This window comes from Seriola lalandi, unplaced genomic scaffold (assembly GCF_002814215.2).
Source record: "Seriola lalandi dorsalis isolate HSWRI2012SDOR001 ecotype SW California unplaced genomic scaffold, Sedor1 jcf7180002052130, whole genome shotgun sequence".
In the NCBI taxonomy this organism is placed as follows: Eukaryota; Metazoa; Chordata; class Actinopteri; order Carangiformes; family Carangidae; genus Seriola; species Seriola lalandi.
In genome coordinates this window covers 573,854-588,055 of record NW_019522683.1, presented here as the reverse complement: position 1 = coordinate 588,055, position 14,202 = coordinate 573,854, and the positions used below count along the sequence as shown (strand labels likewise).

General features: G+C 40.5%; 1 protein-coding gene across 1 annotated transcript in view; it reads right to left on the bottom strand.

The window, feature by feature from the left end:
* The window catches only part of fbn3 (fibrillin 3), a 67,405-nt gene that overhangs the window by 52,721 nt on the left and 482 nt on the right, over positions 1-14,202 (bottom strand). The window contains exons 2-4 of the mRNA XM_023400069.2: positions 11,056-11,375; positions 1,164-1,246; positions 883-984 (exon numbers count right to left, since the gene is read on the bottom strand). Coding sequence (XP_023255837.1) covers positions 883-984; positions 1,164-1,246; positions 11,056-11,234 — 364 coding nt within the window. The 5' untranslated portion in view covers positions 11,235-11,375. The remainder of the gene's footprint in view (positions 1-882; positions 985-1,163; positions 1,247-11,055; positions 11,376-14,202) is intronic.

The window sequence follows — 14,202 nt, the reverse complement described above, 5'->3', positions numbered from 1 at the left end:
CACATTACATGACACCCAGTTTGTTTAATCCATACATAAATCCCCCACTTTGTGTGCGGGTTTGTGTTTTGCACTATTTTTTGGCTGGGGGCAGTTGCCAGGTAACCAGCCATTTGGAAGTGCTGGTAGGCAGACTCATGTTATCTTTAGACTTAGCTGGGTTAAGTTAACTCTCCTGCTGGCTGTGGCTTCATAGATATGACAATGGCTTAAATCTTCACATCTTACTCTCTGCCAGAAAAGTGAATAAGCATCTTTACAAAAATGTCAAACTATCCATTTCATCATATGGTTTAGGGCTGCAAGTATTGATTATTTTAATTATCAGTCAATCTGGCAAATTCTTTTTGAATTAACTGATTAAACATTTGGTCAATAAAATATCAGAAGATAGTAAAAAAAAAATAATCATAATTTAAAAACACGTATAATCATAATTTGGGTTAAACCTAACATCATCAAATGTCTTATTTTGTCCAAACAACTTTCCACAACCTGAAAATATCACATCATATCATTTTCTATCACATAAGACAAAAAACGGGGACCTGGAGACTGTTTGGAATTTATACTTGAAAAATTAATCGAATGACAATTCAGTTATCAAAATTGTTGCTGCTAATAGTGTAAAAGTAGAATAATTGACTAATTGCCTCAGCTCTTACAGCAATGATGTTGATTCCCAAAAATGTGTCAAAGTATCCTTGAGCAAGACACTGCTGCTCCTGATTCGTCCTGTCCAAGATAAATGCGATGTAATGTATCGAATGCAGATAAACAGCTATTCACTTACTTTATTCTGTTTATTTGTTGCCACATTATGATGGGTTTGATGTTAGATGAAGATAAAGTTATGTGTGTGTAAAGAGCGGCACTACTGACCTCCTGCTCCTGCTCCACAGCTGGGAGAGAGCTGGCCATTCGAGCAGGTACACATGTTGGGTCTGGAACAGAAGCCATCGCCACACGAATTCCTGCAAATTGCTGGAGAGGAGAGGAGAGGAGAGGAGAGGAGAGGAAAGGAAAGGAGAGTGGAGTGGAGTGAATTTAATTGGTTCATTCATTTTTCAAGATAATGATACAAGCAGAATTATCCCAAGTCTGTTTGTTATCTTTTCCACTGGGCTTTGTGGTATCGAGGATTTAAGGATGAAGCAACTTACGAACAATACACTGGTTGCCTCCCGGCAGAGTCTTCCAGCCTGGACAGCAGTATGAATGGAAGCGAGAGCCACACACATTGGGTCTGACAGAGACAAAAAGAAAGAACAAACAAATTCACTACTCACCCAGACCTCCCAAACATATTTCAGTAAAACCCCTAAACAAATACACACAGTTATGAGTTATTTTCTGAGCTGCCCAAGACCTGCACAGCCCCTGCTTTTAGAATAAACATAACAAACTTTGATACAAAGCCTCCTCGGGTGATGGATGGAGGTATTTTCAGAGAGGGCAGGAGGGAAAGGAAATGCGAGGGGCCTACAACATGAGGAGGAGCATTTTGTTTTCATTCAAGGGTGAATTTAAACTTGGAAGGACAGGATGTATAAAGTCCTTTCTCCCAAATTCCATGCCTGGCTGTGCTGTTCTCTGGCAAATATCCAGTGCTGCTCCCCATCGCTGCCCACCCCTCTCAGTCAGCTCTGATTCCTACTGGTGGAGAGTCTGCAGGGAACTTTGACCCTGCCTGACATATGTAAGAGTCATAATGGCGTATGGAGTGCTTGATGGCCTGACAGGTTAGCCACAAAGTATTCCTTTGAGGAAATGGCTAAACCACATCTCAAGACGACTGACTCGGCTCACACACGCACAAACACACACATAAACAAGCAGCGGTGCTGAAGTCTGCAGCTGCCTTACAAGCTGATGCAAAGTGGACTTCAGTTTCACTTTTTATCGTCCATGAATAATTACACACCCACTTATAACTCAGTTTATTTAGAAATGGAGTAAAAATCCCAACATGCATCAATCCCAAAGCCCAGATCCACGCACTAAGGAAGTGTGCACAAATCATTGTGTTCACAAAAGAGAAATATCCCAAGTCGCTGCATAAAGCCATTTAACAAGCTGAAGGGATTCCAACTATGTGGTTGTAGTAATGATATCCTTAGTGACCTTTCAAAGCGTATAATAACGGGTATATCTGTGGTCATCTGCGATAGTGGTTAGTTGTTTGCATTTGCTGATGGCATGACTAGGAACTGAGTGACCACAGCTTGGTAAATTGGGAAAAAGCGTGATCCAGATGCTCATGGTAAAGTCATTTGCCACAGGGATCACATCTCCTTAGTCTAGACCATTTCTGCCCCCAGGACATAATTTATGACTGTTTAAGGTAACGCTAGATTACCCTATGTTTTCAGACGCTGACCAAGGACTAGTGAAGTTAGACAACAACTTAACACGTCTTTAAAAGGCTACCCGGGGATTTAGTATTGCACTTTCATAGAGTCGAGGGACTTGCTGGTGACAATGTTTGTTTTTTTTTAAAGTCAGAAGTTGGTATAGCAGAGGCTAGGATATTCTGATTTGTAGTCACTAGTTTGAATCAAGCTTCACAAACACTGGATTCTACATCTTTCTCATGATGCAACTCAACTGTTGATTGAGTGTCTGTTTCACACTCTATGTCTCCAACATATGGCACAGGTTTAATCCTGATGACAACATTTGACTTTTTTTTTTTTTTTTCAAACTTTGCAAAGCTGCTTCTAGAGCCACAGAAGATATTTTACAAGTGTTTTCACAGGGTGAGTGGTACACCTCATGGCAAGTAAAGTGACCATGATGTATAAACCAATGTTGCTTCTTAAAGGGAAAGCTTTTACATCTTCATTTTGGTTATTTTTCTTGAAACATGAGTACTTTTACTAACTAAAACTGTCATTTTTATTCAAGTCATACAACTTGCTGCATATTAGTTGTAGCAGTTTTAGTTTGTCAATTATTTCAAAAACAGTGAAACTTTACATTTCTTATTTTGTCAAACCAGCAGTCCAAAAGCCAAAGTTACAATATAAATTTTAGAAAGGCAAATCCACAGATTTAAGAGGCTAGAAGCAACCACTGGTTTACATTTTTTGCTTGTTTAGTGACTTGAAGGAACAGTAGTCGGGAAATATGCTTATTCATTTTCCTGCAGAGAGTTAGATGAGAAGATACCACTCTCCTGTATGAACCAGCAGCTATAGCTTGTAGCTTAGCTTACGATAAAGATTGGAAATGGAGGACACATCTAACCGGATTCTGTTCCATTATCCACCTACCAGCACCTCTAAAGCTCACTAATCAATATAATATATTTTGTTTGTTTAAGTCATGTGAAAACCAAAGTTAAAAAGCGACAATTCAAACTTTTTCCATAGAGTAACATGCCAGGCAATTTCTTGGGACAAGGTACGAGGCAACTACCAAAGACTCTAGGGAATGACAAGTACAGCATTTCCTAAAAAAGTAGAACTATTCCTTTAAACAATTAATCTATTATCAAAATCGTTGTCAATAGATTTTCCATAGATTAGCTAATTGATTAATTGATTAATCATTTCAAAAGCAGTAAAAGTTAACATGACTGAGCAGTTTTTGAATAAGCGTTCAAAACAGGGCGATTAGAAGAACAGTGCTAAAGTGGGAAATTAAGTGTCAACCCTGATGAACTTCTCAAGTTCCTCCTGCGTGAGAGATATGACCTGCGTCTCCTCCTCACCAGACAGTATCCGTAGTAACCCCGGGCTGTCACCAGGGAGATGACAGCTGTGGTTTGAATCTCTGATGGATGAAGAGCAGAGCACACCTCCAACCACATTACCAGATGGCATGTGGGGGGGCAGAGAGACAGACAAACAGGTGGGCAAGCAGACGAGAGATATTTATGTAGGTAAAATTGGTGGCCAGACAAAAACGAAAGATAAAAATAAAACAGAAAAGGGAGAAAATACAGAAGCAGTGGGTTCTTTGGGACATTTCCAGAAACTGAAACGTGAGGGTTGGCTTTAGAGAGAAAGTGCGAACGGAGTGAGAGAAATGGCGGTTAGGAGGAGTGAAGAGAGGACGGTGGGAAAAGAACAGGAGATCAGTGGGAGGGAAAGCAAAACAAGTTTATGTTGAGAAGAGGAGGAAGTAGGAGGAGGAGTGGGAGCGGAAAACGGAGGATATGGAAACGAGGGAGAGAGCAGCATAAGCAAGAACAGGCCAGACCCTTGGTGGGGGTTGAATTTCTGGGGCAAACACACAAACTAAACAGGGCTTCGAAAAAACGTCAGAAATGTACAGAGCGAGACATCAGCATTCCAACACTTAATGAGCAGTGAACCAAACTTCTTCCCTGATCTATTTCTTCACAAAGCGTTGAAGATTTTCCACTGTTAAAGACCTGGGGGATGTCAATATATGAAGGATTATAGGGGTCTGACCCTGAGGTGCTGTGGTTTGTTATTCTTCCTCTCTCTCTGCCTCTCTCTCTCTCTTTCCTCCAGGTCAACGCCTGGTCTCCTATCACAGAGACGAAGCTTTAGACAGTGGACTGAAGTAAAACAGAATGAAAGACAGCCATAAAAAAAAGGAGTTTAAGCCCCAGGGGTTTTCCTCAATATTGAAATGTCCTACTGTTCTCAGGGCACAATCTAAAGGAGATTAACTCTTCTGTGGCCATGTTGCGGCCTTTGAAGTTGCCTCCCGGCCCGTGGATCGCTCATTAACTGCCATTAATAGTAATAAAAGGAAAATGGGTGCCACCTCATCCAAGGGGAAATATGAAGAAGAAAAAAAAAAAAAAGGGGTTTCTGTAGTCAGAGTTCAAAGTCGAAAGGGACTGCAGTATTGTAGAGTTTTTCAGAGTAGGCTTCTATAACCACAATAATCACACAGTACCACTTATCTTACTGTTATTATTACTTATCTTGTAATTTCAAGAAACTCATTTAACTAAGACTAATTTTAGAGCCTGAACATTTTATATAAATATGCTAAATGCTTTTTCAGATTGCTGTAATTTGCTGCTTTTCTTTATCATATAAGATGGTAAACTGAATATCTTTGGGTTTTGGACTGTTGATGACATAAAACTAGGTATATTAATCAGTCACGTTTGTGTCTGGCAAATTCAAATTTTCAATGCATGTTTTCACCGTTTCCTTTCCTAGTTGCAAATCTAATTTTCTCCGTGGTTGTGGTTTCTTTGGGTTTTAGCAAAGAGTTTGAGTTATAAAATTAGAAAATGCAAAATCAACAAGGCTGTTACGAGGCTGTAGCCTGAGGGTCCTCTTCCCATGCAGGAATCCACAGGGTCAAAGGTTATGGCAGTTCAGAGCAGAGGCTCCACTGACCTACAAGGAAAGGCAGAGCTGGGCAGGCATGGAAAATGACTACAGACAGTCTGTTTCCATAAAGAAACAGCCCAGAAGTTCACAGTTGCCAGGACTCCAGGTCAGGTGTCTGTGTCCGTGTATGTGTGCGTCAGGGTACTGGTCATAGGTCAAAGGTCATCTGCCTGGTATCTGACCCCCCTCAGGACAACTCGTAAACGTATTGCTGCCTCTAGCAACACCTGGGCCTGTTGCTCTCCTATCAGATAGAGGAGTGGGGATGATAAAGGAATGTAGTGTATAGTCGATGACCCAACTACAGATGGTGATAAGAGAGATGGATACTAATCAGTGGTGGAATACATATTATGCCACTAAGAAAATAAAATTCTGCATTAACTTCAGTAGAGGTGAAGAAGCAGGAGCTGAAGAAAGCAACGAAAGAAAGGAAGGACAGAAAATTACAAGGGTAAATGAAGGGAAAGTGGAAAAAAGAAGGGGAAAAGGCAGGACAGCGGAAGGGAAGGAAAGAAATAGTTATGTTGAAAATATTTTGTGAATTTGCCTTATGTTAACTGTAAAGTCCTTATCAGCAGAGGATAGTAGCCAGACCGAGATATATGCAGTGACGGACAAAGTGCAATATTTCAGTCTGAGGTGAAGTTGAAGTACGACATCTCACGAAATAGAAACATTCAAGTAAAATATCTCAAAACTGTACTGTTAGTATAGTGCTCACTTTCTCGGATAGTGATAGAAACAAGAGAAACAGTTGATACATTCTTGTCTTGGCAATGTTGTCCTGCTAAACTCATGCCATTAAAGGAGTTATTTGTATAGGCTAAGTGTTGTTATTGCTACATAGCCAACATTAGTATTAACAGCTGTTTACTTACCAGTCTTGCCAAGAGCTTCAGCTGTCTTAAAAGACAAGAAGTTATAATATGTCCTCTGAGCAGCGTTATTTCTTCAGGGCAGCCTACTGGACACTATTGACTCAGTATCAGAGAGTGATGAGATGGGCCAACCGTGCCAAAGCTAACTGGTTAGCATGCTAACTTAAGTAGAGGAAAAGAAGTGATGGAATCTGAATTTTTTTTTTTTAGACTGCTGGAACAGCTCTTGGTAATTAAAGGAATGACGTTTGATGCTGTAAACATCTGTTAATGGGTTAATAACGTTGGCAATGTAGCAATAGCAAAAACTTAAAAGTATCTCCTTTAAAGAAGTATAATTGAATTTAATTGAGATACAGAGATAAAGGGGGAAAGAGTGAAAGATTGTTGGCAGTGTAACAGAGAAGGGGAATTGCTTGTGTTTGTTGAGCTGACTCCTCTGGCTGAGAGACAACAAAGGCCTGTACTATGAAGCAAGTTCAACACACCCAGGAAACCTTCCATCGTCTGGCTTAACCGAACTGGATAACCGGTACTACAAAGCTGGTTATCATTTAGCTCAGTTAACTCTAGGTTTTCCTCTTTGACTACAAGCACGTTCATGTGAAAGAGGCGGAGTTGTTAATTATAAGCAACATCAACAGAACCATGAATAAAGTATTTCATATGACATGAAAAGCTGGAAAATTCAGTTATAGTGACATTTACTACTCAACTGGATGATATGTAAATAGTATAGGAATAGGAACTAGAATAGGAAAGAAACACTAGAAATATTTCCAAGGCTAAGGATATACTGTAAATACATGCCTAAATGACATAGCTTATTGCTAAGTTTCTTACTTCTTACTTTATTTAGTGTGATAAACTCTCCATGCGTTTATTAGAAGCTCTGTTTTAAAACCAGAATGGACACATGCAAGGTCTGGAACAGCAAGATGATTAGACTGAAAATGTGTACTGCTTGTTATTATTTATCACTTAATTGTGAACTCTTTTGTTCCTATTGGGATCCTGTAGGGATGATGACTCAGTTTTTCCAGTTATCTGATTGGTCAGTATTGGGCTGTTGACAGGTTTTGCTCTGATCCTCTGAAGTTTCCCCAGAGCAGATTAGGAGTTCAGTGTAAGTTACCATGGTGAATTACCTCAGTAAGAAGTAACCCACCGTCATAGGATTTAGTTAAACCTGAAGTTACCTCACTAACCTCAAGCTACAGGTCTCCAGAGATAAAGTTCTCTATCACAATTAAACTTAAACTGTGGTCTACCATACGAATCCCAGAGGGGACATTTGAATATTGCTGTTTTCCATAAAAATGTATGTCATCACCCAAGATCTTTCATAACTCAGATGATTTGTGCCAAAGCTAATGTTGTTTGTGATCAGCTATAGAAATAACTGTAAATCACACACATAAATAAGCTTGTGTAATGTCTTATGTGGCATGCATATGATGTTTGTTTGATTATGTATATGTCAATGTGTGCAGCAATGTCAGATGTGGGAAGTAAACTGATGACTAAATCTTTTTCATAGACTCTGACATTAAGTAGAAACCACTTTATTCACAGACCACATGCCAGTCAGTGGTCCCAGATAATCCCGTCTTTACAGCTCAGTCTTAGCCTGCACATATACAGTAATCATAAAATTCAGACACATAAAAACCTAAAATGGAACCTAATGCACATAAAACAGAAAGGGAAGCTGGCAATTAATCACTCATCCCAAATATAAATTCTTCTCAAGTTTTTTTCTTTTTCTTTCTTGGGTTTTTTTTTTTTTAACTTTCCTTTGTCCTCAAAACACTCAGATAGAAGAAGTTTGTCCAATGATGTCCTAAACAGTGAAATGCTTTTATTCCTTTTCAAATTAAACACATGCCAAGGCGGACTGTAAATAAAGGTCCCTATCCAGACCATCGGTGTGGTATTGATATTATTCTGGAAGGGACATGAGTGACTAAATCTAATTCTCTGCTTTGGGGCTGACTGTCTGCCAAGTTAGCCAGCATCCAAAGCGTCTCTCCTCAGCAGAGCTGGGCAAAGCCGGGCTAAGTTAATAAGGCGGGTGGCTGCAAAAAGAAGTACTTGGCTGGATTCTTTCAACTCTAACAAATAAGAGATCTTATTAAACTATAAATATTCGACTCTTAGAAACATTAGAAAAACAGTGAGAGAAATCAAAAGCAAAAATGCTCCGTCTCTGCCTCACACTTTCCTTCTCTGGTTCTACCAACCAGACAGTCAATCACCCATCAAGTAAAGCAGAGCAGGCAGCCAGCCAGGCTATGGTCTGATCAGATGCCGCCCTTGAGTGGACTGATGCCAGGCTGCAGTGTGCTGTAGGAGCCAATAAATCAGAGTCAGTCAGCATAAGACCCGGCACCATGAGAGACAGACCAGGGGATATGGAGCTCTAGCCAGCAAATAAACACTACACCCCAGCCCAAGGCCAGTGTAATGACCATCATTAAACTAACCTCCCTCCATCTCCCACACAGGGAATATGTGAAACCCATGATTGGTGCAACTCGACTCGACTGAGATGAAGATTATGGTAAGACACAAGCATGGGTTTGCACGTATTATAGTTTGTTGGGATGAATGAGTTGTAGTAAAATCTGTCGACTCCTGTGTAAAAACATTTGGCCCACACTACACAAAGGTTTATCAACAGCCAAAACACTCACTTACTCATCAGAAATGTGATTTCTTCACCCTAAGGCTTCTGTCCAGAGGTGGTTGGATGTAGATGACTAATTTTACCCAATTTCAGATGAACTGTGATCGTTTTCAGCCAATGTCACTCAAACAGTAACTGAAAATAAATCCAACACATTAGGCCTATTTGCTTTGGCCAGCTTGTGCCGGCGCATGGGAGGCACTTTAAAAGTTTCGGAATAATTCAAGTGACAGTTACTAGGCAACACCCAGAAATTCAATGAAAATAATCAAAAAGATGTTGAACATTTTGTCAAATAACTCCAGTTTGTGGTACTCACATTGGTCAGAAGCCCAGCGTGCAAGCAGAGCTTTTTAGCCTTAACATACCCGGAGTTTCAATGATGCTGTGCAATCTCATCACCTATTTGCTTCAGTACACAAAACTACCATTTCACCCCTAACACAGTAGTGTTTCCAACTTAACAATGTAATGGAAAAAGTCTGCAGGCTTTTGTTACTTGTTCTCATGAAACCACACACTATTTGATGAGAATAATACGCTTTTGTGCAAGGTCTCCTGTTTTCTCTCTCCTGTGGCCGCACACTGTCTGTTAGTCAAACTGTGAGTGTGAATTATTGCTCAGTCAGAACATATATTTAATGTCTTCATTTCAATGCCAATCGCTTAATTTGTGGTACCAGTGAACACTTGATGTGTCCAACAGGATAATGGTGGCTGTAAACAGTACAATGGACATTACAGTAGAAGCGTTGAAGGCCATGTTCATGCAGTCTTTTCCATAAAACATCGTAAATGAAGAGGGAGGACAGCTTTCTTTATGTAACATTGACAAATGCCTTCCATATTGACCAAACTAAAGGCAGACAAATCTATTTCTATTACGCAGCAGGAACCCTGGCCGAACATGTTTTCAGAGAAAACACCAGTTCTAGACTCTATGTGTGCTTTACTATGCGTTATTAATAAGCCTCAACTGAATACAATTCACCCACTTTCATTAGTTCTGTCCATCTCCGTCACTATCGCTCTCAATTTCTTCTTCATCTCATCCCTCATTTCCTCATGTGCTCTCCTTTCTTCCATATTTTTCCTGTCATCTGTTATTCCTTCTGCTGCTTTTGTCACCTACAGCAGTGAAACAAATGCCCCTTTTCATACCCCCCTCGGGTGATACGAATACCTCATTTCCTGTGGCTTGGCACTGGGGGAACCATAAGCTGGGACAGATGGGAGTATGATTGGAATAACTGATGCAGACACTGAAAACAGGCCCCAACAAAACATCCTTTGTTTTCGGAGAAGTGGCGAAATATACAGTGAAAACTCTTTGCTACACTGACATACATCCCACACCCAGATTCATGCTGTTTATGTAACAAAGTGGAAGAGTTGGACTGCAGGAGAGAGAAGGGACGGGGGGGGGGGGGGGGGGGGGGGGTTGCAGCTGGTGAGAGGTGATGTGATCCCTGTAGTTAATTTCACTAGATACCCCCCACATACAGACATTCAAATAAACAACACCTTTAAAAACATACACATGCATACATGTATGGTCATATGTACCCACACACTCCATTCTCCCCATCCCTTGTCTTAACTTAAAACACCGGGGCCAGCAATATCCCCCACAGCAAGACCTGAACTACTTTCTCCATCTTAACTAATACAGGCAGGGGAATTTGGGTCATGCTTTTCTCTCATCATCTCCTCATGAGATGTATAGAAAGCTGCCTTTTCCTCTCTTCCCATGAAAATGTCAATTTGCTGTAAATACACTGGGAGATTTCAGTGAGGCAAGCAGCCTGTTATGGTTGAACATGTGCTGTTTTTGAGAAAACAATGTGGTAGTATTCAGCAGCATAATTTGGTATAAGGCGAGCTTGGCCTCAGCCCAGGAAGCACAGCAGTTGAAGGAGAGCTGCCAGGAAAGCAGAGAGGGGAAAGTCGTTTATATTTTAAACCTTCTCCAGATAGAGCAACAAATGTTTTGAGTTGTGTATGCAAAACCAAACTCGATTCTCTTCTCTTCATTTCAGCACTCTTCTTACGAATGCGTCTACAGTGTAATATGAACAAAATCAATACCAAACTGTGTTACGCATTGCTACTCATTTGGATTTTTCACAGTGACACACACATAGTCTCTCATCCCTACCCTCTCAGTGTTTCCTGGCCACGGCGTCGAACCCGCTGCACCTCTCTCTGGTCCACAGTGCCGGTGAAGCGGCTAGCTTGGTACGGTCCATTCCCAGTTTGACCACATGCCACATGAACCGCCGCAAGACACACCGCCGCCCATCTCAGCAGCACCTGAGCCAGCTTCCCTGATCCCATTGGCCCGTCTGGCTATCCCTCCAACCGCAGCACCTCCGTGTTACTGCTCACTCTCTGATTTCTCTGTTGAATGTGTGGACCCAGGCTGAGTAGAGGGACCTAGACCTGGATCCAGTACTGGTGTGCACTCCAGAGTAGGGGCTGGAGAGAAGAAGAAAGGAGACACATGAAACAACAAAACTTTTTTTGTCAGATGTTTCCCCACGGCCCTGAGAGATGAGCTCCAATATCCACAAATGAGTCCATGGAAATGGATTATAAATTGGCTATTATTTGACGCCATTAATTATATAAAAGCGGCTCCTTTTGCTGTTTTTCATTCAGCAGTCTTTTTGGTCAAGTTTGCACGAGTGGCAGAAGCTGAATGTTTCAAACATTTATCCGTTACTTTTCGCTAACGATTTAAACTTCTCTGCCTTTTTGTTAACTGGTTTTTAAGCAATCTCAAGTGTCATGGATTAACTGACTCAGGTTGATGGGCATTTTACTGGAGACTATGAATTTACTAGTTAAGTAGATTAAGTTTTCCACACACCTCCTGGCACCTACTGAAGTACCCCACGGGCACAAGTACATCTGTTTGGAAATCAATGATCTAATGGATCGAATCAATTTTATCCTCGTGATACAGCTGAAATCACCCTCACACATTTTCCAATCTTAAAAAATCTTGTAAAAAGGACATCATACCTTTGGTGGTTATATTGAGATAAGAGAAAACACATGAGTTGGAGGTGACTAAAGAAAAACATGCCAGAAAATAGAGACACTTCAGTCCTGACATCCAGCAATCTGTTTTCACTACTGCACTTCTAAGCAGTCTCATAAGTGGTTTATCACTCCACGGACACCAAATACTGTTATGTACTAACTGCAGACTACAGAGAGAGAAGTCATAAACTGATTAGAGAGACATGCTTAACGTCCAATATCCAGAACTGTTGAATATTACATTTTTTTTAAAAATGAAAAGAATTTTATTTTAATTGAAACATGTCTTAGTGAGATTGTTTTTGCGCTGTGAGGTACTGCACTGCAAACAAGCCTCTCCACTTATATACTGCAACATGTGCAATGTTTTAAGCATCATGGCAGTGCATTTCATTTCCAAGCCTCCATCCATCAGTGCATCCATCATGCTGCAGTATTTTCCTTCGTCAATGGTTCCAAAGCTGGGGGTCAAGACCCCTGAATAGGCAGCCATATAAATCTGAGGGGTAATGAGATGCACACATTATCTTTATTCTGACCTCTCTCTCAACTTTAGTTTTTATTGTGAAATACTGCATATGTATGCCTCCGTAGGGCTCTTAAAACTATTTACATAAAAAAAGGGGAACATGACTCATATTATGCCATATATGTAAACTGTTACAAGGGGTTATGAGTCATGAACTTTGATTTAAAGTAAAAGCTGGGAACCACTGCCCTAAATCATAGCCATGTGCCTAGAGGGAGCCAGAGAGACAGTGGAGGGAGGTTGGTCAAAAGAAGAGACGTAGGAGTTAAGTAAGAGTTAAATGGTCACATGAAGATGATCAATTAGCTCAAAAGACTCTCTCTCCATTGCACTTTTCACAGTCAGAAAGAAGAGTGGGGACATTTAACTATTAACAAAGACCAATTACTCGTCCACATGAAGTCACAAAATTAAATTACGCCCATTATCATTTCTTGTAGAGTCTGAATTTCGGAATCAAATTATTTCCGATTTTCTAGCCCCATACATAGCATATATAGTCTCACCAGCCCATCCTAAGTGCATTAGGGTATATTAAATCGAAAAACATCCAGTGACCGACTGGATTGGACAGCCATGAGGTTTATTTTCTCTTCTCCACCTCATTATAGACCACAGGTTTAAGAGTGAACTGAGGGCCCCTGGTGATATACAACCTCAGCAGACCCAGCCTCCAGCCCTGAAGCCATGGGTCCAACCACATTATATATCTGGGCTGGACAAAGAAAAGGGAAAGAAAAGAAATATGGCTCCAAATCCTTCTGACTCAGATAAATTTTAATGGAAGATGAGAGATAGATGAGCCGTGAACTCACTCCAGCATGCAGAGAAGAAGGGAACAAAACAAAGGAAAAAAAGTTGGTTGGCAAGGTGTTAAAGAAATGCTAATGTGAAAAGAATTGGCCATAATTATTTAATAGTTTCCTATTCTTAATGCCAACACAAATAACTGTTAAAATTTATGTCTGGAACAACTACTCTGTGATGGCCCTAATTTATCAGATATCTATTGTATCACCCTATGCACATTTTCTTCTTGAAAACCAAATGATAAAAAAAAACAAAAACATTTTCCCATTCAAACACGAAGAAAAAATAGCTGTGGTTGTAGCTGCTTGCAATAAGAGAAGAGGATGGAGGCGGGATCAATGTTGAACAAAAGAAATGCCTGATCAATTACCGAGTAGGAGCTCTGCTGAGGACTTCTCCAAACTGTGCTGTCAAAATAAAGCAGGAAAGCATCCATCCTGCATCAGTGTTCACTCATCTAAACACTCAGGACAATACATTTGTTGTAATCGCACAGTTAAACATATGAAAGCACAACTTTACATTAGTGGAGGAATATGAATGTCAGATGCAAAAGCATACAGTGAAATAAGTTTACTGTAGATTCACTATTGAGATCCATACACACACACACACACACACACACACACACACACACACACTTCAAGTCCATGAAGCATATCAAGTTTCATCTGCTACACTTGAAAAATCTAACGCCTCTCATTAAGCAGGGTGTCTAATATAAGCTGACAGAAGGACAAATACGGTTTTTTCCACAATATTGCAGCACTGAAACGAGCTCTGCGTGTCACCGCAACTTTATGAATGGAGAAAAAAAAAAACGCAACATCAGCTCCTGCACGCTGAAACACAAGTTAATGCCAGATGGGAAAATAGGTTAGTGTGTGTTGTTTTTTTCCACTTTATTCGCCAGGAAAG